This window comes from Hyaena hyaena, unplaced genomic scaffold, assembly GCF_003009895.1.
Source record: "Hyaena hyaena isolate Hyena2069 unplaced genomic scaffold, ASM300989v1 scaffold_42, whole genome shotgun sequence".
NCBI lineage: Eukaryota > Metazoa > Chordata > Mammalia > Carnivora > Hyaenidae > Hyaena > Hyaena hyaena.
This window is the reverse complement of record NW_024080674.1, coordinates 3407329-3433055: the sequence shown is the minus strand read 5'-3', so window position 1 is coordinate 3433055 and position 25727 is coordinate 3407329. Positions and strand designations below refer to the sequence as shown.

The following is a 25727-nucleotide window of genomic DNA, read 5'->3' as shown; positions in this document are numbered from 1 at the left end:
AGCGGAAGTGACGTAAATGCCTCATTAGCATAAGAGGACTCATTGTCCAGCTAAGTAGGGGGGGCATGGGGGGGACTTTACCCCTTCCCCTCTTTGCCCCCCCAGGGACAACTCTCTCACTCTCACCTGTGCTTGCACCTAACTTTTTTGGAGTGTGGGTGGCCCCAGCACCCCCACCTCAAAGAAATTATATAATCCCCTCTGAGGGGGGGAGCTCTCGCGAGAACCAAGAGGATTTGCCATTGACCCACTAGGAGGCGCCGCGAATAATGGCCGCAGTGCGCTTTCCAGGGCCCGTGTGCACGGCGGGCGCCTTCCTCCGGCCGCAGCGCCCGCGGCGGAGGCACAAGCAGCGGGCCGCAGCACGCCCTGCACTCAGTCAGGTGGCCGCGCTGGGGATCCCTGCGCGGGCCCAGCTGGGCCTGGACTACATCTGGCGGGAGGGGGCGCGCGGGCCGCCCGGCGGCCCCACGTGCTGGGAGGCCTGCGCTCCCCGGGCCGGCGGCGGCGGGCAGGGCAGGGGCACCTGGCCGGGCGTGCGCGATGCTTCCTGCCTTAAATGAGGTGTGAGGGCCTCGTGCTTCACACTCGAGTGCAGAGGACTCAGGCCCACGCGGGTCCGGCCCTTCGGCGGGCAGGGGCCGCTGCCGCCCTGGGGCTGGACATCCTTCCCTGGTGGCGATGGGCGGACTGGTCTCTCCGGCCTTAAGAAAACCAACGGGGCCCCTGCGTTTCGAGGCCACCGGACCGGTGACGCCCAAACGTGAGAAACGGTGTTGGCGATGGGCCGCCCCAAGATGCTCAATAACCACGCCAACGGTAGTTTCAGGGTCCCCACAGTCTGGCTTCTCCATTTAGGCCAACCCCAACCAACACATCATCTCACCAGTTTGGAACCCACCTTTTAGAGCAGGTGCAGCTGAGACTCTGTCCCTGGTAAACACGCCGAAGAGTAATGGCTACACCCATCAGGAAGGTGTAACCAGGCCTGTGTCCTTAAGGTTGGCTAAGTACGCTGGTCTTTGGCCGTTTCTCTAGATTTCAAGTTAAAATAGTTTCAAACCATACTTAACATCCCCCAAAGATCCTGACTTAATTGAGAGTAGTACAAATTGCGGCTACATACAGCTTAATGTCTAAGACTTCAGTTAGCAGGGTTAAACAAGCCATTTCATCCAACCCAGGATTCCATTAATTTGAGAGCCCAATCAGTATTTCAAAGGAAAACAACAGCTAGAAAAGTTATTTAAAAAAAAAAGGGGGGGGGTTGTCCCCAAAGCATTTGACTTAGAGGAACAGAGATGAAAAACCTAATTACATGTTGCAGAAGACAGGCAAAACCTACCATGAAAGGCAAAATAATTTTATCGCCAAGTTTAGTTTTTCTTAGCTGTACTTAGATTTCATAGTGACAATACAAATACAAAAGGAAAAGGTCTGGATTTCATCCTTGGCCTAATTTACAAAGTAAAATGAGATGCTAGGTTCACATGTAAATGTTTGAGACTATTTCAGTGCTTAAGTCATCAGAATTACTAAAAAAATGGATCTAAATAGTCCAGATTTTCTAAATATTTTCTAAGTGATGAAAGTCTTCAGTGCTCAAATACTTTCTTTACTATAAATTCCAATAGTGACAATGTTGTAATGGTTGTGGGGTACAAGAACCAAAAAAGATTAAAAAGGCAAAATGATAGCAATCGACTCTAGTGAGTTCTCTGAAGTAGTTACTCCATCTCTGCTCAGCATAGTTGACAATAAAACTTGGGGGTTAGATGAAAACAGAAGAGATTCTAAATATTCAGCAACAAAAAAAGAGTATTATATTTCTATTTCGTTAGCTTAAAACTAATTTTACTTCAAACAGTGATGAACTTTCTAGCTGTTATTAATGACAAGAGAGGTCACTTCCCCAAGGAAGGTGGGTCTGTAGCACGCAGGCTGCCTACACAGGGAAACAAGCAATAGCAGAGGCCCCACTGGAATGTGTCCTATAGTTTCAACTACGGGAACAGGCAATGTTCAAAATGACACCAAAGGTTTTATGTTCTGGTATTAATTTCTGGTAATATCTGTTAGAAATGCAATGGAAAAATCAGATTTCAAATTTCTTTAGCAGCCAAATTAAGCCAGGAAAATGTAATTAGGAATACTGTTCAATAAACATATTCATTAAGAAACTTAGAGATGTCCCCTTATTTGGAAAGTCGACTTGTTTCTGAGCTTATTCACTCAAAGTCTGCCTTCCTGCAAATATTAAAGATACCTACCATGTGCTCCATAAGCTATGCTACAGTTAGAAATTTATCGTTTTTGTAACACCCAGTTTAGAGAAGATAGGTACACAGAACATTCATGCTGGCTTTAGCGTATAACTTAATCTGCAATTTAACTGGCAGAACACTTATAGCTTAGTAAGATGTTTAAAAATTACTATAGCAGCTAAGTCCTAAAAGTCATTAAAATATCGATACCTTAATATGTCATCGGTATTTTTTCTTACTGATAGAAGCTATTGCTCAGGATAGGGAAAAAAAAGCTAAGCCATCAACTGATGTCAAGTTTCCAATTCACAGTATGCATTTTAAATAGATTTGCTTTGACAGATGTAATGCTTCATCAATTCAACAGCTACAAAGAGCCAAATTCTAAAATTGTGATCTGAATATAGTTTTACCTAGTTTAAGAAATTTGATACATTGTTTAAAAGGGGCAGAGGTGTCTATTTGTTCATTCATACAGAAACAGCCATATATATTTCATGAACAAAATTAACATTTTTCTTACTTCTGACACTATCACAAAGAGCTATGAATCCAGTTTTTGTATATTTTAAAATCTTCTCCATGTAAGAAATTCTGCACTCACATACTCTAAGGAAAACAATATTTTCTGGGAAAAAATAAACCCAAATACATTTATTTATAAGTCTTAATACAGCAAAATGCAAATGAAAACTGAGAACACTGCTTGTTTTTCTAATTTAATTTGACATATAAAACGTAGTTTCCTCAGAAAAAAGGTTTGTATGAAATTTACCTTACCTTATGATTTATGCTCTAACAGTACATTTTATAAAACTCAGCAACCAGGCTTCCTTTATGTTTAAATGAATCAACATGATAAGTATAATGAATAACTCTTTTATGTAGTAGCAAAGAGAGTCAATAATCCTTTCAAGAAAGATACTATTTCATTTCCTCCCAACTTGGATTCACCATAAACACGATCCACGAATGATATTGGAACCTAGTTAAAAAAAAAAAAAAAAGTTAAGTCATCTTCAAAACTATTAGAAAGGAAGTATAGCAGGCATACAACAATACAATACAAATAAAATGTAACTTATGATAATGTCCTTCAAGTAAGTTCACAAGTGGAGGATTCTTAATAGCAATTGTGTGTACCTCCAAATCTTTAAACATTTCATTATCTAAAAATTGCTCACATGAACCATTTCTACAACTTTTTGGAAAGCACTGATCCTGAATATTAAGCTGCTTTATCAAAGTTTCAGCCTGTACTTCAAGAAAAAAAATTATACTCCAAAAGTAAAATTTTTCAGTAGTTCATTACATTTATCTATCACTAATTTAGTGTTAAGTTAAAAATCTTCCAACTTCCACAGGAGAAATGGCCTTCTAGTTAGCTATTTTCTTGTTATGAATAAAAACCTAAGTGTTAAATGAGGAGAGCCTTCCCTAAGAGCTCACTAGCTAGCTGGAAATATTCCTGTCCTCATCATTTACTCCTAGGAAACGGCAAAAGGATTCATCATTAGGGTGGCTCTTGGCGATAGCAAGAGGAAAGGGAGCAAACACACTCATCCCACAATGCTGAGTGGTTGGAAGAAAAGGCACGAGGAACAAGTTACCAGTAATTTTTCATTCTTTAAAAGAGAATGCTGCCTTCTACTAAGGTTTTAAATCTTAGTAGGTCAAATGTAATTTGGAAGTGAAATGAATTTTCATCCGTTAGTGCACAGACATTCCAAACAATTGGAAGCCTTCCACATTTATTTAGTAGTTGTAAAAGTTAAACTTTTTATTATAAAAAGTCTAAACCCATTGTTTCTTTGTGAGGAACACAGCTGACTATTTACCATCGGTTGCCTACCTCGCCAATAGTGTAATTCAACTGTCTTGCCCGCACGATCATCTCCATTTGGAAGACATAGCCTTTAGAAACACATTTTTCTACTAATTTCTGTAGAACTTCTTTTCGGTATAACCTGTGAGAAATTAAAATATACATGAACACCTAGGTAAATACACTTGCCTACGTGTAACCTGATCTTTGGAAAGTTCACTGGTATTTATAAAATCTAAGACTTTCGCTAGCCATTTGTATGCAGAAAAGTAGTCACAGCTGATGATTATGATAGACTTTCCTGAACCAGAATGGTCATGAAATATTCAGTAAGTAATTTAAAATAATTTTGAAAATGAGTTCTCAGTTTCTTTTAGGGAATTATTTTTCTACCATACTATCAGAAATTACAAAAATAAGGTAAAGTGAATCACTTGAAGCAGAACCACCCACTATTTTTAGTTTTCAAATTCTCTTAAAATTTATTTTTCAAGGTGAACAAAGAGAAACTGTTCCAAATATTACAACAATAGAGTTGACAGATGATGATGAATCCACAATATAAAGCAGATGATAAGAATGAACCCAGTAACTAACAGATGTTTCCTCAGACGTGTCTATGACCAGTTTCTATTTCCCAAGATCTACTAAATAAATTCCCTAGGATAAACTGAAGTCCTTTGAGGGGACTTACGGGAGAGTTTCTGAAGAAAGTGGCTGGGTTCACCTACAGGACTTCCCAGCTCCTCTGTCTTAACTTTATACATCGGATGGGATATGCGTTTGGCCTGCAGCCTATCTAAAGTTGGGCTGCACTTCGGCCCATTATACATATCTAACTGTGACCTTACTCGGTAATAGCTGTATCTTAACCAGGACTGCCTCAATCGTGTGATGCCTAAGTTCCTGTCTTAACCTGGTTTAACCTAGTGTGTCAATTCTAACAAAAAACCAAAGAATCAACATTTAATGGAAGGGAGCAAATATCAAGTAATATAAATTATCAACTAATGCATGAGGTTTGGGCCCTAAAGTAAAGAGATCTAGCTTCAGAGACAGAAGAAGTGGCAGTCTTTAGCCATGTGATGGTCATACAAGACAGTCCATCTACGATTGCAGGTCTAAAATTAAACACACAGCACACCCCCCAGAAACACACACTACCCGCCCCCCAACCTGGCAGGAGGCTTTATTTAAACGAGACTTCTTTTTTAACTGAAAGCATATGGAGAACAAGGTAACTGAAAACACTCTACCTGAATATTGAAGACTTTAAACTTTTCTGTGGACTGTGCTATAAATACTCATGTAGGTTGCAGAGAATTGCTGGAAGAGGTGCTATTGGAGTGCATCACCAGTGATATCAATGTTCACTGAAGCAGCAGTGAGTAGCCACCCTGGCCCCCTGGCGCCCCACTTGAGCACAAGCACGCCCCTAAGCCCTGCCCTGGATGCTCTTTCGAAAGTACACATTTTTCTGTAAGAAGATGCTCAGGCCTCATTAGTAACTTTGAAGAACTTCAGTCGGCCTTTGTGTGTTCCAGAACAAAAATGGGTTAGAAATGAAAAGCGTTTCCTAAATAAACCATTGTATTACAAGAAATTTTATATAGAAAATATAAAATTAAAAGTTTTTACTGTACCTGAAACTTCCTGTTAAATCAGATGCTCCTGGTCTGAGCAAAATCTGAGTTATAAAATTGGCCCCACGGCTGTTAAATAAAACAATCAGGTTTTCTTTATAAAATACATTTTCTAAATAAGAGAAACACATCAAGATTAGAGTGCTAAAACTGATAAACAAATTTCATAAATACAACCCTATTTCACAAAAATGTCCATTTTATAGGGGTGCCTGGGTGGCTTAGTCAGTTAAGCATCGGACTTCAGCTCAGATCATGATCTCATGGTTCGTGAGTTCGAGCCCCACATGGGGCTCTCCACGCTCTCTCTCCCCCCACCCCACTCGTCTTCTTTCAAAAATAAACATTAAAAAAAAGAGTTAATTTTATAAAAAGTTTAGTCAGTTAAAGATGTGACATTCACATTTTTCAGAAAATGGGGACTTTTATCCTTGAATGTGACATTTAGAGAGGATCTAGAAAACAATCATTCTTTTAAATTTTAGGTAAGGAGGCTCCTGGGTGGCTAAGTCAGTTAAGCAGCCAACTTCAGCTCCAGTCATGATCTTACAACAGTTTGTGGGTTTGAGCCTCGCATTGGGCTCTGTGCTGAAAGCTTGGGGCCTGGAGCCTGCTTCAGATTCTGTGTCTCCCTCTCTCTCTGTACCCGCCCGCCCCCCCCAACTCACACTCTCTCTCTCTCAAAAAATAAACACTAAAAAAAATAATAGTAAATAAATTTTAGGTGAGAAAGGTAGTATTTTAAATTCAACTTGCATATTTACCAACAGTCATTATTTAGAATTATGAACATCTCTCAGACAGCAAAAGGGATTAGGGATTTGGAGTATCCTTTTCAGATTCTAAGCAGCAACAAGGGATCGTGGGTTTCAATCAGGTAACAGGTCAGTGTGCATAAATGTGGCACCTTTTGGGTTTTTTTTAAAGAAGGTATACAAGTAGGAAAGGGTTTTGGTTTTTGGCAATCTGTCAAAATAGAACAAAGGTTCATTCCGAGACTGTCAGTCGACTTGGGCCACTATAACTAAATACCGCAGACTGGCTGGCGTAAACAGGTTTATTCTCACAGTTCTGAAGGCTGGGAAGTCCAAGATCAAGGTGCCGCAGACTTGGTTCCTGGAGAAAATCCTCTTCCTGGCTTACAGAGGGCTGCCTTCATGTTGTGTGCTGAGGGGAGGACGGCAAGAGAAGCCAGGCTCTCTGGTCTCCTCTTGAGAGGACCCTGATCCCACCATGAGTGCCCCATGGTCACTATAGTTAATTACCTCCCAAAGGCCCCACCTCCAAATACCAACACTTTGGGGGTAAGGTACTTTAACACATGAATTTTAGCAGAGACACAACAGTGACAGGGTGTGTGCTTCAAACACAACTAAGTATCAATTTCAAGCTATTACTAATAGCTGCTATTAACATTTCAAAAAGATCTAAAGTGCTCTTGGAAAAAGTGACTTTTCTATTGCAGCTATTTTAGTGAACTCCAATTCAAAAAAAAAGTTTTCTGGGGCAAACTGGAAAGAACAGTTTCTCTCCAAAGTCAAGGTAATTACCAAGGCCCTGCCTAGGAAAGATTATTTTTATACAAATAACATGGTTAGGGATATGGATGGGATAATGGCTAATTTCAAAACCATTTTCCCTTTCAAGTTGCTTCTAATAGATAACAAAAAAATTCTAGGCCATAGTTTATTCCCCCAAGATGGGTTTAATCAAAGGAAAGCATGAATATATGTATGTATGTGTATGTACATGTGTATTGTACCTCTATTCAAGCCAATGTGTTTTTTAATGTTTATTTTTTTTATTTTTTTAAATTTATTCTTAGGAGAGAGAGACAGCATGAGCAGGGGTGGGTCAGAGAGAGAAGGAGTCACAGACTGAAACAGGCTCCAGGCTCTGAGCTGGCAGTCAGCACAGAGGCCGACGCGGGGCTCGAACCCATGAACCTCAAGACGACCTAAGCGAAAGTTGGACGCTTAAACGACTAAGCCACTCAGGCGCCCCTTTAATGTTTATTTTTGAGAGCGCACACATGCAAGAGCGAGTGCGCAAGTGGAGGAAGGCAGAGAGAGAGGGAGACAGAGAATCCCAAGCAGGTTCTGTGTTGTCAGCGCAGAGCCTGACCCAGGACCTGAACTCCCAAACTGTGAAGTCAAGATCTGAGCCAAAATCAAGAGTCGCCGCTTGACTGACTGAGCCACCAGGGTGTCCCTCGAGATAATAGGTTTTTTAATGAGGATTTTAAAATATGCAGCAAGAATGAGACAGACTTGAATTCAAATTCTAATTCTGGATCATACAGATGAGACCTCAGGCAAGTGATTACATAATCTTTTTCTGGAGTTTAAACACTCAGCCAGTGCAGATATTCACAAGTAATGACACTACAACTCCATGTAACTTAATGATCCAACTAAAAGCTGTGCACCGTTTCTGATCGGGACTCCCTGATTTTAAACAAGAGCTGTGCTGACCAAATTCAGACAGGCCTGAGAGATCGTTCATCTGTTGTTCTTAATGTTGGCTGCACAACAGACTCATCTGGAAAGCCTGTGAAAACTACTGATGGTTTTGTCCCACCTGTGGAGATCCATTCAAATGGTCTGCAGTGTGTGCGCACGCACACACACACACACACATAGAGAGAAAGGGAGAACAGACGGGAGAGCAGTGCAGGATTTTCTCTCTGCTTTATCCAACCCCTTCTTTCACCGAAGGCTGAGGTCTTACGGGTCTTAAATAACTTGCCCAAGGTTGCACAATGAAGAGGAGGAATGAAGATTAACCTAACAGAATCTTCAATAGGAATGGAAAGGGTGACGAAGAATACTAGTGTTAGTAAGAATTTGTATAGTTATGTTGTCACGTACGACACAGTAAGCTATACAGATCCTTTAGAGATGAAACAGATCTCATCTTCCCAACCACCACAAAAAGGTGTAGGATAAATATGGTCACAAATTCCTTGTGGGTGAAGACCAGCAAGAAGTGGATTCTCCTTCCTCACCCCTTGATTATGGGCTTGCTTTGACCAAAAGAGCATGCTGTTCGCTCCAGAGCCTAGGACTCAGGAGGCCTTGCTGCTGCAGCCTTGGGACTCGTGGATGCTGCTCTCAGGATGCCATGTGAAGATACTGGTCAAGCTTTCCAGAAGGTGCCAAGTGAGATGCCCCAGACAACAACCAGCCCCAACTACTGTATACGTGAATGCAGCCACCTTGGATCTTTCAGCCTAGTTGACCCTCCAGCCGAAGCAGCTGCAAGAATGAGCCCAGGTGAAGCCAGCAGAGGAACCATCAGCCAAGTCACAGAATCAGGAGAAATAATAGTTGTTTGAAGTCACTAAGCTTTGACACAGTTTGTTATATAGTACCAGAAAACTGAAACAGTGTTCTGTTTCCATTTTATGATGAGGGAAGTAAGGCTAGAAAAAGTACAGTATCTAGGTGACAAAGGGATTAAATGACACAATCAGGATTTTAACCCAGGTCTGACTCCAAAGCCTTACTACTTTTGCTTAGTAATAGCTGAATCATGAAGTGTCTGTATTTATTTAAAATGATTACATATATATGTAATGGACAGCAAAAAAATTCCAGGACATAGTTTACACGACCCCCTGCCAATATATATATATACACACACACACATATATATATATATACACACACATACATATATATATACACACACGTACATATATATATATACACACACTCATAAAAATATATACATACATATACGTATATATGTATATACAGAAATTTCCCTCTCTGTCTGAAAGAGACAGAGAGAGAGGGAGTGTGTGTGTGTGTGTGTGTGTGTGTGTGTGTGTGTTAGGTAACTATCTAGTCCCAGAAATACCAAGGCAGCATGGTGATTTAATCCAAATACCTGTTACAAACACATGTCCAATTACACTAAAAATGAGACAAACCACTGCACATGTCCATACCTGATTATTTTTCTTTTCAAATCCCAGCCATATACACCTCCCTTTCCTTTGTAGCGAGTTCCAGAGACAATGTCAAAATTACCCTCCTTCTGCTTCCTACAGAAAAGAAAGTTAGCTGTGAGTTAGAAAAAGTTATTGAGCTTTCAGTAACTATTTTCATGAGTTACACAAAAAGAACTTTTAAGACTTACACAGGAAAATAATGAAATCTTTCAATGTAATATTTTCAATTCTGATTTTTTCCCCTCTGTTAACTTCTAAAACTAAAACAATTGTACTTGCTGATTGGACCAGGTGAAACCATACTAAAATGTAATCTTCCTTCATTCTGTTCTTGGTCCCATGAAGTAAACAGTGCTAAAACAGTCTGGTAACCCTCCAGACCTTTCTCTTTGCAGAAAGATAAGACACACGAACTCCAGGCTTTCTGGTTGCTTTAACAAAATTGGAACCCAAAAAAGTACACTTTGCAACTTTTTGTTAATTGTGTCAATTAACAATATATACAATGGAACCACGGACATCCCTGCAGGTCAACAGAGAATTTCCCCATTCTTTCCAATAGCTGCAAAAATGTCCCACAGAACACTGAACCCACATACTTACACGGTTGTTTTCATGATGGGCTTCCCCACCCCCAACAACACAACCACAATGAAGTGTAGCAACATTCTTATAAATGGGAACATAACAGATATGCTAAAACAAAGCTTCTGAGTATTTTTAACAGATATCACCAGGAATTACTCTCCAAAAAGATTGTAGCAACTCACATTTCCTCCAGCGATATTTGTGCCCACCTCCCACCATCTTACTGGTGCTAGATGTGCTGCTCTTTAAGCTTGTAATTATGACGAACTAATGGGTCATAAAATACTTCCACAGTTATTTCACTTGCATTTCCCTGACAACATCCCAGGGTATCTTCTCTTGGGTCTATTAGCCTTTGGGCTTTCTTCTACAGATGGCCTATTTCTGTCTTTCACAAACTTTCTAGTTCTCTGGTTTCATTTCCTTCTCAGGTCAAAGGGGCTTTGGGGTATTAGATACAACCACAGAGAAGGTATCTCTGAAGTGACTTTATGCAGAGATCAAAGGATGAGAAGTAGTTCACTATTAAGGAGAAGGGAGAGAGCATTTTAGGCAAAGGAGACGGGACAGGGGCCACATGACACAGCAATCTAAAGGGCAAAGAAAAGATCAGTTTCCTCCCATGTGTTAATGGGAACTTCCTGAAGCGATCTCAACGGGAGAAACATTACCTAATTTTGCTTTAGTACATTTGGCTTACACTGAGAACAGCTTCCACGTTCTTATTCTGAGGGGTATCATGTTGTCTTGGATTTTCTAAAAAATGCAACTATACTGCCTGCAAATAAGCACAACTTTGTATCCTTTATTAATACTTATACTACATACTTGTTAATATATCACTTGAAATGTCCACGTTAATGACAGCTGGTATGCCTATCTTGATGCATTTATGAAGGATTCAACATTTCACCATTTAGTAAGATGTAAGTGTTAGGACTGGGTTTTCTTTATCAAGTTCAAGTGGTTTCCTTTTATTTCTACTTTTAAGTTTTTATTAGAAAATGAATGGCTGAGGCAGTTTAACAAGTACCTTTCAGCTTCTATAGACTTAATCATGCTTTGTTAATGTGATAAATTATGTTGATGAATTCCTGAGGATGAACTATTCTGGCATTCTTGGAATAATCCGTTTGCTCATGGTGTTTTACCCTTAGGATGCAGAGCTTAATTCCATTTAACAAAGTCACTTTCCATCTTTTCCCATATTCTGGAAGGATTTAGATAACGAAGGAATTATCTGCTGATCAGTTCCTAAAGTATATCACTTAGTCACTTATCTATAGTCATGCGCCTCAGATCTATATGTTGTTATCAATTCTGACAGCAAACTTAAAATAGCATGTGTAGTTTTAATTAGTAAAGAATGAAAAAAGTAAAAACAATTCCAAAATCAGCATAAGATAAATCATTTGAATTATAATTTTTTCAAAGATTAGAAATACGTACCTAATGAATTCAGGAATAAATTTTGGCTGAAATTTAGAAAAAATAAACATTAAGTCAGTAAAATAGGCTTAAACTATCATGAATAGCTAATAAAAAAAAATACCACTTACATGGTGTGAGAGATCAGCATCCATAATTATTATGTAGTTTCCTGTGGCATGTTTCATTCCATGAACATATGCAGTTCCTAAATATGAAAATACACCCATTAATCACCAGAAATGCTTAAGCAAACTTGTGAACAGGCAAGAAATTAAATCAAGCATCTGAAAAGCATACATCAGTCCTCCAAAGGTAAAACTAAGCTATCGTTAAATCCTATTTATTCAAAATAAAAAACATCTCTCGATTCCATTCTTTCCTCTCCAACTTCACCTTGGTCCCAGGCAGCATCTTCCAATGCCTGGGTCCCTACATGAGTACTGCCTGCTTCCACTCTTCCCCACCTCTCCTGGCGTCCTCACTCCTGGCCCATCTCCACAAAACCTACGAAGTGTTTTCTACACTGTAAGCCTGATACACTAGAGCCCTGGTCTGGTATGTGGGGACAAAGGCACAGCCAGCAATTATGCCTGAAAGTTCCCTACAGACCTGGCAAGTAAGGGTAAACTGGGATCTGAGGATTCCTGCATTCTCTAGGTTCAAACCACCACAATACCTTATTAGCAAGGCCAAATTCTTCTAAATATTTGTTTGAGAAAGCGCTCGCATGAGTCGGGGAGGGACAGAGAGGGAATGAGACAAAGGATTTGAAGCAGGCTCTGCACCGATAGCAGAGAGCCCAATGCAGGGCTGCAACTCATGAACCCTGAGATCACGACCTGAGCTGAAGCCAGATGTTTAACCAACTAAGCCACCCACGTGCCCCAAGGCTGAACTCAGTTCTAACTTCTTTTGCTAGAAAGTGATGCTCACACAGCTTTTTGGATGTCTACTGACTGGTAATTCCTGGTTGCTTTCATGGCACTTTCCAGATTATTCCAGTTTCTCAAAGAACTTCTGGGTTCAGATATTCAGATACTTGATGATGCCAGAGAACTGACGGTCTTCAAGACAGCAAATACTTAATTTTTAAGAACTGCTTCCAAGATCCTTGGGGGGCTCAGTTGGTTAGGCATCCGACTTCAGGTCACAGTTCGTGAGTTTGAGCCCTGAGGGATCTGTGCTGATAGCTCAGAGCCTGGAGCCTGCTTTGGCTTCAGTGTCTCCCTCTCTTTCTGCCCCTCCCCTGCTTGTGTTCTCTCTCTCGTTCTCTAATATAAATAAAATAAACATTAAAAAACAACAACAAAAAAAGAACTGTGTTTCCTCCATGCTCCCTCGATTTTTTAATAAAATTATTATTTCTCAATATAAGCAACTGTAACCAAAAGAAAAGAAATAAAGGCATTCAGATATTCATCTCGGAAGGACGAAGTTCATCTGAGATTTTCTATGACCTCCTGTAATTAAACACTGGAAAACTTTAAAAAAAAAAAAAAAAAAAGAATAACTGTTTACAACTTACAAATAAATATCCAAAGACTGAGAGCTAAGGGGGTGTGCTGGTCCAACACATCTGCTCTGGGATCCCTTCTCTGTCCTACACTGCATGGAACTACAGCTCCCAAGTGCTCTCGTCAACTGGCAGCCAAACAGCTTTGGGAGACACCAGGGGCGAGTTGCCAAGAGAGAGAAAAGGAACCGTCTGTGTCCCCACTCTTGCGCCGCATCGCAGCACTGACTGGGTATCCCCCACTCCATTATTCTAAACCCTTCTGAGTAACCTGGGGTTCCGGGGCTCCAATAGCACCATGTCCTATTGTCGCTTCATTCGAGGGGTGGTAGCAACCACTAGCTATTACTAGTCTGGTAGCTTCCCTGCTCCATTTGGCTTCTCAGCATTCCTTCACCTGTGTAACCAGAGTCTTTGTATTAAATTCCCTATATTGAAAGACTGACGGTGGTTTCTGTTTTCCCAAGTGGGCCTGGACGGCTACAGGCAATGCAGGTTAAACCATTTAAATATCATTAAGATCATGAAAAGCCATCACAGGAGGACACGGTGTTTTGGCCCTGTTCCAAACTGGGAAAATACACACTGGATCACCTTACATGGCAAGGAGCAGGTATGAGGGGTGAGAGGTTATACTTACCCAGTCCTAACTTTTTCTCCCGTGGTCTTAGAAGCTGCAAGAATTAGAAACGGCATTTTAACACAAATAATAAAAAACCCTGACTATTAAAAATTATTTTTTATAGGTACTTGGGGTGCCTGGGTGGCTTAGTCGGTTAAGCGTCTGACTTTCGCTTAGGTCATGATCTCGCCATTCGTGGGTTCGAGCCCCGCGTCGGGCTCTGTGCTGACTGCCAGCTCAGAGCCTGGGGCCTGTTTCAGTCTGTGACTCCCTCTCTCTCTGACCCTCCCCTGCTCATGCTGTCTCTCTCTCTCTCCTAGAAATAAATAAAAATATTAAAAAAATTATTTTTTATAGGTACTTAACCCTTTTTAACAGAAACATAGTTCCCCATATTAGACCTTAAAAGCAGAACATACTTAACAGTTTTTGCCAAAGTGAAAAAGTGTTTAGCATTTAGTAACAAATCAAATAGCTTAACAGCTTGGAAAATTTCACCCGAACGCTACAGGCCAAGTGTAACACATTTTTTTCCCACCAGAAAACAGTACGTAAACAATGTTATATCTATTACTTGTTTGATCATTTTGAACATCTACTGATTCCTTCGCCTAGGAAAACTGAGGATTTAACTCACTTACTCCATTTCTTCCTGGAATACTTAAATAACCACATTTGTTTTCCCAATTCCTTTTGTGATTTTTAAGATTTAGTTTTTAGTTCTTGATTTTTTCATTTTTATTTTTCAATTACAAATACAGGCTTAAGATAACAAATTAGACAATATACGGTCATTCATTATTTAACAGTACTCAGGTCAGTCCCAGGTATCTGCCGTTACAAACATTAAAGATATTTGCACATACATCCTTTTTTACAGGTCCTGTCTTTTATTAATATAAAGCTGGTTTGTTTATTTAAGAGAGCACACCAGAGCAAGAATGCATGGGGAAGGGGCAGAGAGAATCCCAAGCAGGCTCCATGCCATCAGCACTGAGCCTGACATGGGACTTGATCTCACGAACCATGAGATCATGACCTGAGAGGAGATCAAGAGTCAGATGCTTAACTGACTGAGCCACCCAGCTGCCCCAAGGTGCGGTTACTTCTGTACTTAACATTCTAGAAGTTGAATCACTGGCTGAAAGTGCATTCATACTTCTTTCTTTGAACTCCTTTTAGGATCTTAAATGCTGACGTGGGAACTCCATCAACTTACCTGACTTTATCCTTGGATGACCTCATTACATTCTCTACTGGTGGGGAATGGGCAGACTGAAAGGGCGAAGGAGGATCCAGAATGGGCTCTGTGCTGACAGGAGAGAGCCTGCTGTGAGGCTCAAACTCACAAACCGCAAGATCATGACCCGAGCCAAAACCCAGAGTTGGACGCTTAATCAACTGGGCCACCCAGATGCCCCTCGGGTTATATTCCTAACAAAAAAATTAAATTCTTTCTTTTCTTATTGTTTCTTACAGAGCTCAAACAGACTCACTACCGAGCCTATCTTGTCCGCTTCTGCATATGCCAGTCCATAAGCAGGCTGCCTCAGACTGCAAATCTCTAACTCAAGTATTTTCAGCTCAATTCAACCAGGACAGACTGTAACACACTTTACTACATGCAAAGTGCAGGCAGGTCTGGGGTGGGGGTGTGTGTGTGGGGGGGGGCGAGATGGACAAAGATAAAATACACTTCTGCCTGATGAGCTCTTAAAGATCTAGACATTCAATCACATATAGTAATTAAATTTACTGAACAAAATCAAACAAGATATGTCAGGTTTTCTTTGACTTCATAATTGACAGTTACTGACAAAATACTGACCTGGTATCTGCCCTGAAAAAATACAAATTCTTTAAAGTCACCTGGGGGGCTTAGTCAGTTAGACGTCCGACTTCAGCTCAGGTCATGATCTCCCCGTTCAGGAGTTTGAGCCCCGTGTCGGGCTCTGTGCTAACAGCTCAGAGACTGGAGCCTGCTTCCGATTCTGTGTCTCCCTCTCTCTTTGCCCCTCCCCCACTCACTCTCTGTCTCTCAAAAATAAGTGAACATTAAAATACAGTTCACCTTAGATCTTTTATAATCCTATGTTTCTGCTGGAAAAGTAGTGTTTATAAAACAGAAACCATGCTGCATATGAAAGAATGCTGTGGTACAGTTAGAAAAATGAGAGAATTTAGTGATAAAAGATCTTCAAGTTATAATTACAAACCAACAGAATGAAGAAGATTACATTCACATTAAAAAAACAAAACCACCACCTTACCCAGTTCTCCAAACGTAGACCCATACACATACATGCACGAAGGTTTGGGGCCACCCACACCCAACTGCTGACAGAGGTCTCTCCCCTGGAGAAGGGCCCAGGAGGCTCATCAATGGCAACTTCAGTTTCATCACTAACTTTTTCATTTGACAACAATAATGTAGTTTTTCATTTCTTATGTAATAAAAGCTCATGTGGTTTCATTTAGTGTGCTTTACTTTCAAATCCTTAATTCCCCCTCCTCCCTTTTCGGCCCGCTCACATCAATGATGGCTTACAGCAGCGAAGGGCACGACAGAGCTCATCTCACAGCCATCAGGACCAGTGTACGTGCAAGAGTGCCAGCCACATACTCTGATGAATGCTTACCACAACTGCTTATAAGAGACTTCCTGTGTTGCTATGATTTGGGAACTCATTTCCTAAAAAATTTTTATCATAGAAAACCTTGATGACATTTTAGAAAAACTAGGATCATTTTTTTTTACCATAATAAAAATAAATCTTTAGCTAAGAAAGGCTAATTGTAGGGGCGCCTGGGTGGCTTAGTTGGTTAAGTGTCCAACTTCGGCTCAGGTCACGATCTCACGGTTTTAGTTCCAGCCCCAACAGCACAGAGCCCGGAGCCTGCTTTGGATTCTGTTGTCTCCCTCTCTCTCTGCCCCTTCCACACTTGCACCCTGTCTCACTCTCTCAAAATAAACAAACATGAAAAAAAAAAAAAGGCTAACATTGTACTTTCCTCCTGTTTTGCAATTCCTCTCTATCAGTAAGGCTCCCATTTTTTCATTTTATTGTTTTCATTTTTGGCAATTTACAGTTCTTATGAATTATGTTTTTGTACATCCGATTACAACACTGATTTTTATCAGAAATTATATTTTGGTATTTTTAAGTAGTCAAACTTCTCGATCCTGTTGTATTTGAGGTTTTAAAAGTAATGAACATGCATTACATTATCAGAACAATTTGTAAAAATACTAAACTATAAAATGTAGGTGATGTAATCTGACCTCAAGTTGGAGACTGAAACAGATAACATAAATGAAACGTTATGTAAGTACTCAACAGAAACAGGTTGAAGCCCTCCATAATCTCAGATCTCCCTGACCTATAACCATTATTAACAGTTCAGGATATGTGCCTCCAGCTTTTGTACGGTCCCACCTCTGCTATTTATTAGCTATTTGACATTGGAAGTGACTTAACCTCTTATTTCGGTTTCCTCACATACACAGTTTAAAAAAAAAACTTCCTTCGTTTTCTGAAACATTCATTCCAGCTACTTTGAAAAGACCACCAAACAAAGCATCTGGTGCTTAATACTTTGAGATATTTTAAGATAGCATCAAGAATAATCTTTCTCCATCTTCTCTCCCAAGTGAACATACGTGTCACTTGAAAGCAAGAAGGGCCGCCTCTGGCATGACCTGATACTATTTGGGAGAGGGGGGAAGGCAATTTTTTTTAGTTTAAATGACTTGAAGGTCATAAAATAACCAAGGAATGGGATTTCCCTGGTACTACAAGAAAATCATAATGATAAATGCAGTTTTTTTCTCATTATTTTGAATTTTATTGGTTAATGGGAAAAATGGAACTCTTTGAGGGCCATATCGTTTTAGAATTTGAGAAGATCAATTTAGTACATACCCTAAGATTATCATACCATTATACCTCAAGGCTGAAGTTCTATGACAAAAGTATTCAAAATATTGTCAGGTTGATATTCTTGGCTTAAATAGAATTGCCTACCTCAGTATTCTACATATAACAAACGTGATTTAGTGGCCTTGGCCCAGCACTTGTAAAAGAAAATTGGGAACTGTGGCCAAAACAATAAAGCCAGCATCATCAGAAGTCACTAGTAGAAGGCTGGAAATCTGTCAACTTTTAATTTCTCCCTGTACGCCTGTACATCAGAGGGAGGACTGGAGATGTGACAGACCTCTGAGTTGCCCATGCATGACATGGAAAAAAAATGACTAGTCTAGAAAAGATTTCCTGTACGTATAAGAGTAACACGTTCTGGGGCACCTGGGTGGCTTAGTTGGTTAAGCGTCCAACTTTCACTTAGGTCATGATCTCGCGGTTCATGGGTTCGAGCCCCGCGTCGGGCTCTGTGCTGACTCCCAGCTCAGAGCCTGAAGCCTGTTTCAGTCTGTGACTCCCTCTCTCTCTGACCCTCCCCTGCTCACGCTGTCTCTCTCTCTCTCCTAGAAATAAATAAAAAACATTAAAAAAAAAAAAAGTAACACGTTCTCCTAATGCTTCCCATCAACCACCATCTCCTCCAACGTATGCACCCTGTGACAGTTGTTTATAATGCTTAATTGCTATTTCTTAAGACGACACCGTCAATAAAGGTTCTCCAAGAGACTTCTTCCTTTATATCTATACCAATGGTTCTCCTTTGGGAGAGCAGACAGTTTTGCCCACAAGAGGTCAGCTGATGATACCCACAGACATTTTTGGTGGCCACACTGGGGAGAGGGGCTGCTAGTGGATGGAGTCCAGGGATGATGCTAAATGTCCTATAACATACAGGACAGCCCCCCACAGCTGAGAATTATTAGGTCCCAATGTCAACTGTGCCAAGACTGAGAAACTTTGGTCTATACAAATTCTAAAACACCCAATGCTTAGAATGTGTTTAAATCTGGATTCAATGGTCAGCTTGGACCCAAAAATTACCCAAAGCAGAGCTCACAAGTATATTCAAACATTTATGAATAAAAACCATTATGGAAATAAACCAGTGATCAAAAATAAAAATTGTAGGGGCACCTGGGTGGCTCAGTCAGTTAAGCGTCTGACTTTGGCTCAGATCGTGATCTCCAGGTTCCTGAGTTGGAGCCCTGCCCGTCAGGCTCTGTGCTGACAGCTTGGAGCCTGGAGCCTGCTTCAGATTCTCTCTGCCCCTCCCCTGCTTGCACTCTACTTCTCTCTCTCCAAAATTAACATTACAAATTTTTTAAGTAATAAAAATTATAAAGTTGTTATAAAAATGAATTCTACATCTAAGTTACTCCAGTAGAAAAACAACACCCTTACTTGTGGGGATGAGCACTGGGTGTTATATGGAAACCAACTTGACAATAAGCTATTAAAAAAAAGAAAAGATAAAGAACACCCTTCAAAGTACAGTAGGAAACTATAAAGTTTAAGACTCAGAGTGTCAATCTACTCCCAGAAGACTGTCCTATAGATAAAATGAAAGATGCCAAGTACTCTAAAAAATACAAAGATGCCAATTTCACACGAAAACAATCACGTTCCCCAGCTACAGGCTTTTATAGTTGCAAAAAAAGGGAGCAAGAAAGATCACACGTTACTAACTGCAATCTAGTCCCATTAATGTTCCTGTCAGTATCATGCTTTAATTTTGCCCTTCGAGAAAATTTATCTGCAGTGTTAGTTGTAAAAACAGAGTTTACCTGAAGGCTCACTATTTTGCTGTAAAATTGCTACTGACCCAATTTATCAGTGACATGTAAAACCCCAAACAAGATGTTCTTTTTCATTTGTTTCTAGAAAAACAGACTGACTTTAAGCACTGCCATGTCTCATCTTTCCCCAACACAAACACAACTGATGTGACAGAAAAATGTTCACAAGACTCACAATCGTGTCGGACCCATAGATCTTCTCCAACTGCTCAGCAACTTCCCTTGTTCCATCCGGGCTTCCATCATCTATGATTATAATTTCATAGTTGATTCCACTAAAGTTAAAAAAAAAACAAAAAACAAACTTTTGTTTTGTTTGCAGAGACAATACTCTCAAATTAAAAAGTAACTTTAAAATTACTAATTCCTCACCAATATAAGGGGGAGTTTATGTTATATTAATCACCAAGGAAAACTTCAATTACCAAATGAAATAAATGTCAAACGTTTAGTACTTCACCTCCAAACTCCGCATCCTGTGGGAAAAAATGCTACAATGAAGTCCCGTGATATTAAAAAATTCGCAAATAGAAAACACCCTTTACTTTAAAAACTCTAGCGATCATGTATGCATTCATTATACATTATAGGATATCATAAAATTTTATTTACCTAGTTTCAAAATGGGATTGTAGAACCTTAGTATCAAGTCTTAGTTATAAAAAAATATTTCAAAAGTACATTTAAAAGATATCTCAAGGGGCGCCTGGGTGGCTCAGTTGGTTAAGCGTCCAACTTTGGCTCAGGTCATGATCTCACAGTTTGAGTTCAAGCCCCACGTCTGGCTCTGTGCTGACAGCTCAGTGCCTGGAACCTGTTTCAGATTCTGTGTCTCCTCCTCTGTCTCTCCCCTACTTGTGCTCTCTCAAATAAATAAATAAATAAATGTAAAATTTTTTAAAAAGACATCTCAAGTTGACTGAGTTGCTGAGTCAGCAATATTAATATTCTTTTATTGATTTTTGATGTTTTACTTATCTTGAGAGAGACCATGTGCATTGGGATGGGGGCGTGAAGCAGAGAGAGGGGGAGACAGAGAACCCCAAGCAGTCTCCAAGCACTCATAGAGTGGAGCCACAGAGCCCCACGCAGGGCTCTTAACATACAAACCATGAGATCATGACCTGAACAGAAATCAAGAGTTGGCCACAACCAATTGAGCCACCCTAAAGTGACTATTCTTTTACATCTAATACCAAGTTAAGATTTAAATAGCATAATCAGTAACAAATAGGATTTCATTTCATCCGTTAAAAACCTTCTTTGAAATGGTGACATAATCTTTACACCAGTTTCAAATAGTTGTACCCATTATCTCACATCATTAGAAAGAGTACAGAAAATTACATAAGATTTCAACGTGCTTCAAAATTAACATCTTTGTTGGCTCTCCACTAACTTCACGTTATAGTTTCTATTCTAAAAACAAGCCAACACAATACTTGGATGTACATGTGGTCACTGCATCATCCTCCACCCCCCTTTTTGATTTTTTTTTTTAAACTTTATTGGGAAACTTAAGGGCAAAGTAAAGGAAGCACACCAAACCGCTACAACACTGCTTCCTCTTGGTCCAGTATTAATAAACACATGTAAGAAAATCAACCAGAAAACATTCATTCTACTGTTAAAAGGCTTTCAAAAGTCAGCCCCAACAACCAAGAAGAAAGCTAAAATCAGCCCGTCTGTTAAGACTTCAGCTCCCCTAGGGGCCTTAGTACTTAACAAGCCAAAACGGGTAAGATGTTGATTCTAGTTGATATGCTGAAAGAGATCTTACTTCATAAAGAGGTCATTCACAAGCAAATTATTCCTTTCTCTCATTTCAAAGTGCCCAGAACACCTGAGAGTAAGGTAGTTTAAAGGAATCTGCTAAGTTGCCTTTAATTAAACATCACTGATTAAAGCAAAATATATTTGAGATCCGAAGACAAAATGAACAAGATGAACTATGTAAGATACATAATGTAAGAAATTATGTAAGATAATTTCTCTAACTTGGAGAGTGCTTGTAGAAACCAAAGTAAAAGATAGGAACACAAAAACTTTGAGGAGACATGTACATTAAGACAGTTACAGGGGCACCTGGGTGGCTCCGTTGATTTCGACTCAGGTAATGATCTCATGGTTGGTGGGTTTGAGCCCACCTTGGGCCCTGTGCTGACAGTGTGCAGCCTGCTTGGGATTCTCTCTCTCAAAATAAATAGAATAAGTTAAAAATAAAACAGCAATTTTTTCACCAACTAGCATTTTCAACGTAAGTTTAATAAAGCTCAGGTTGGCTGGTTGGTAGGAAAACAGGCAGTCTCCAAATAATTCTAGTCCTAAGGCAGTACCAGTTTTTCTGCAAGCAATTTGTTCATTTTTATTTGTGTGCGTGTGTGTGTGTGTGAGAGAGAGAGAGAGAGAAAGTAGAGGAGGGGCAGAGAGAGGGGGAGAGTCGGAAGATATGGGGCTGGAAGTCACCAGCCGCGAGATCGTGACCTGGGTTGAAGTCAGATGCCCAACCAACTGAGCCTCCCAGTTCCCCCCAAAACTTTTTTTTTCCCCCGAGAGAGAGAGAGAGAGAGAGAGAGAGAGAGAGGGAGGGAGGGAGGGAGGGAGGGAGAGGGAAGCACGCGACCTTGCAAGCAGGGGAGGGAATAACTGTCAATTTTAAGCACATCAATTGACCCAGCAATTCCACCCTGAAAACTTTATCCCCAGTACACTAGTAAAACTATCAGCACGTCTGTGGCAACAATCGTTAATAAAGGAGCATTCAGTGTGCGTCAAGCGCTCTTCTAAATACTGGACAAAATGGTGTGAACAAAGTACCTGTTTTCATTTGTAAAAGAGAGCTTAAAGAAGAAAAACAAGAAAGCATTAGAAATAACCTGTGTTCACGGAGAAGACTTGGTTAAATTCTTACACAGCCATGAAATGGTACTTAAATTTCGAAATTAATTTTCTAGGTTCGCATGTGTTGATATAGACAGATGTTCAGGAATCTACACGCGATCCCACTGGTCTAACGCTAAAACAAGGCACTTCATACTGACAGCAGGATTTTCCGAAATTTTAAAAATGTCGTAGAACGCTTTCAGATTCAATCTCTAAAAACCCCAGTTTCTAACAACCACATCGATCACCCACGAGTGACCACCGAAGCGGCCTGGCCCGGCGGCAGCTCCCTAACCCACGGAGATCAAACCTCATGCTTACATAAGCACTCAGCACGGGGGCGGGAGCGAGCGTGCTCGGTTAGACTCCCGGCTCCTGCCGCATCCTGACCGTCCCAAGTAGGAGGGAGGTCAGGCCTTCAGCCTCGCCCCGAGGGAAGAGGTGGACGACGCTCCTAAGAAAAAAACAACCGGGAGGGTGGGGTGGGGGGTGAGATGGCGGGAGCGTACGATAAAAGGAACGTCTCGTAAAACCCAAGGGCAAGAATGAGAACCCGAGACACGAAGACAACCCCCGAAGCATCCGCCGCCGCTTTCTCGAAGGGTGGCTTTTCCCCCGCGGCGTCCCTCCAGAGCCGGAGGGACGCCGCGCAGGGACGCCTCGCGCAGCCAACCGCCGACACCCAGGCCGGCGAAGCCAGCTCATCTCATTCCTCAGGGAGGGCAGCAGGGCACGCTACCTCTCGGAGAAGCTTTTCACCAGCAGCCACACGATGAGCGGCAGGTTCTCGCGCTCGTTGTAAGTGGGCAAAAGCACCGAATACTTGTCCCCGCGCGAGACGCGCCCCTCCGGCTCCCGCCGAGACCTACGAGGGCCGCCGCTCGCTTCCTCGGAGGCCATGGCGGAACTGCGCGAGACGCCGGAAGCGGAATGACGTCAACGTGGCGCGGGAAGGGGACGGGTCGGACCGTACCAAAGTCGGGAAGGGGGGGCAGTCCATGTGGTTAGGTTCTAGTTCGCCTAAGGCTCTCTTCATGGCTCCTTTGGAGATATCCAGGAACTATAAATCTTTGAAGTTGAATCGTAGCGCTTCTTCAGGCAGTACATGTCTAGTTATCACTTTTTCCCAAGCTCCGTAAAATTGTTTAGTTTGTTCCGGTCGCTAGGAGACGGCAAGCCGGAAGCGGAAATGCCTTTCAAGACAACTTCCGGGAGGGAGCGCCATGGCTTCCCGGGAGGAGGTACTCGCCTTGCGGGCTCAAGTTGCCGAGCGTGAGGAGGAGCTGAGTTTCCTGAAGCAGAAGCTGGCGGCGGCAACTATGGCGGAGCAGGAGCCCCAGCGGCTGGTTTCGGTATCACCCCTGCCGCCGAAGGCGTCGCTGTCTCGAGATGAGATTTTGCGCTATAGCCGGCAGTTGGTGCTCCCCGAGCTGGGCGTGCAGGGACAGCTGCGTCTGGCCGCCGCATCGGTGCTGGTGGTGGGCTGCGGGGGGCTCGGCTGCCCGCTGGCGCAGTACCTGGCAGCGGCCGGCGTCGGCCGCCTTGGCCTTGTGGACTACGACTTAGTAGAAATGAGCAATCTGGCCCGCCAGGTGCTGCATGGCGAGGCACTGACCGGGCAGGCCAAGGTCTTTTCGGCCGCCGCCTCGCTGCGCCGCCTCAATTCGGCGGTGGAGTGCGTGCCTTATGCGGAGGCGCTCACGCCAGCCACGGCGCTGGACTTAGTCCGCCGCTATGACGTGGTGGCCGACTGCTCTGACAACGTGCCCACGCGCTACCTGGTTAATGACGCATGTGTGCTCGCCGGCCGGCCTCTGGTGTCGGCCAGCGCCCTGCGCTTTGAGGGCCAGATCACGGTCTACCACTATGGCGGCGGGCCCTGCTATCGCTGCGTCTTCCCTCAGCCACCTCCAGCGGAGACGGTGACCAACTGCGCGGATGGCGGGGTGCTCGGTGTCGTAACTGGGGTCCTGGGCTGCTTGCAGGCGCTGGAAGTGTTGAAGATCGCCGCGGGGCTGGGCCCGTCTTACAGCGGCAGCCTGTTGATCTTTGACGCGCTCAAAGGACGTTTTCGTTGTATTCAGCTTCGGGGCCGCAGGCCCCACTGTGCAGCTTGTGGGGAGCGCCCCACGGTGACTGCGCTGCAGGACTACGAAGCCTTCTGTGGCTCCTCAGCCACCGACAAGTGCCGCGGTCTGCAGTTGCTGAGCCCAGAGGAGCGAGTTTCGGTCACCGACTATAAGCGACTTCTGGATTCCGGCTCACCCCACCTCTTGCTAGACGTTAGGCCTCAGGTGGAGGTGGACATCTGTCGTTTGTCTCATGCCCTACACATCCCTTTGAAACATTTGGAACGGAGGGATGCAGACAGCCTGAAACTCTTAAGGGAAGCAATCCGGGAAGGGAAGCAGGGCCCCCAGGAAGGGGCCGCTTTCCCAGTTTATGTGATTTGCAAACTGGGCAATGACTCCCAGAGAGCCGTGAAGATCCTGCAGTCCTTGATGGCAGTCCAGGAGTTAGAGCTCGTGACAGTTCAAGATGTTGTGGGGGGCCTTATGGCCTGGGCCGCCAAAATCGATGGAACGTTTCCGCAGTATTGAGGTGGATGGGACAGTCTGACCTGAGGAAGATGTGGCTTGCCGTGTTATCCAGAAGATATATGCATTTTTTTTTCAGGAATGTATGGAAGACCCTGGCATTGTCCAATGACTGAACACATGGACTCCTTTATATAAGGGGCTTTTTTGTTGTATTGGATGCTGTAGTTATTAATGCGTTATATTAGCGTTTCTGAGAACTGTCTTGGGTTTTTAGCCTTTGGAAGAGATCTTGAACACGTGAGTCATAATGTTAAGTGACAGGATTGTGTGTTTTGATAGATAATTTGTCTGTGCTTTTTTTCCCCACCTCCCTCAATCAGAAAGCCTTTTAAATCGTCCATTTTCATGCTTGGAAAGGTGTTGTAAACTTTGTCTTACAAAATTGATCACAGGTGATATGCTTATAATGTTTACTAAGACATTGTTGGAGTCTTTTTTCTACTTCGAAGGATAGATTATATGCTATTGAAGTAAATGTTTAAAATGCAAACGTTTAATTGTAAACGTTTTGGTAAATATTTTGAATTCTGAAAATATTTTGAATTAGTATCAAAGTGAGGTATTTATAGTTTAACAAGACAAAAACTTTGTAGTCCGTCAGTTTCTCTTGTAAATTGATGATTTAAAAGTTTCTTACAGTGGTGTACACGCTATATTTTTGGCTTGCCTTGGAATCTTCAA

At 42.0% G+C, this 25727-nt stretch overlaps 2 protein-coding genes across 2 annotated transcripts; one reads left to right on the top strand and one right to left on the bottom strand.

Annotated features, from left to right (window-relative positions):
• Window positions 1-1359: 1359 nt before the first annotated feature.
• Window positions 1360-23702, bottom strand: DPM1 (dolichyl-phosphate mannosyltransferase subunit 1, catalytic). Its single transcript, XM_039229976.1, has 9 exons — window positions 23186-23702; window positions 19739-19838; window positions 13863-13896; window positions 11838-11914; window positions 11728-11753; window positions 9688-9783; window positions 5733-5801; window positions 4117-4231; window positions 1360-3249 (listed from the first exon to the last, which is right to left on the bottom strand). Exons 1-9 carry the CDS (start codon window positions 23344-23346, stop codon window positions 3145-3147), a joined length of 783 nt encoding a protein of 260 aa, XP_039085907.1. The 5' UTR covers window positions 23347-23702; the 3' UTR covers window positions 1360-3144.
• Window positions 23663-25459, top strand: MOCS3 (molybdenum cofactor synthesis 3). The gene has a single exon (XM_039229975.1). The coding sequence runs from the start codon at window positions 23670-23672 to the stop codon at window positions 25044-25046; it is 1377 nt and encodes a 458-aa protein (XP_039085906.1). The 5' UTR covers window positions 23663-23669; the 3' UTR covers window positions 25047-25459.
• The last annotated feature ends 268 nt before the right edge of the window (window positions 25460-25727 follow it).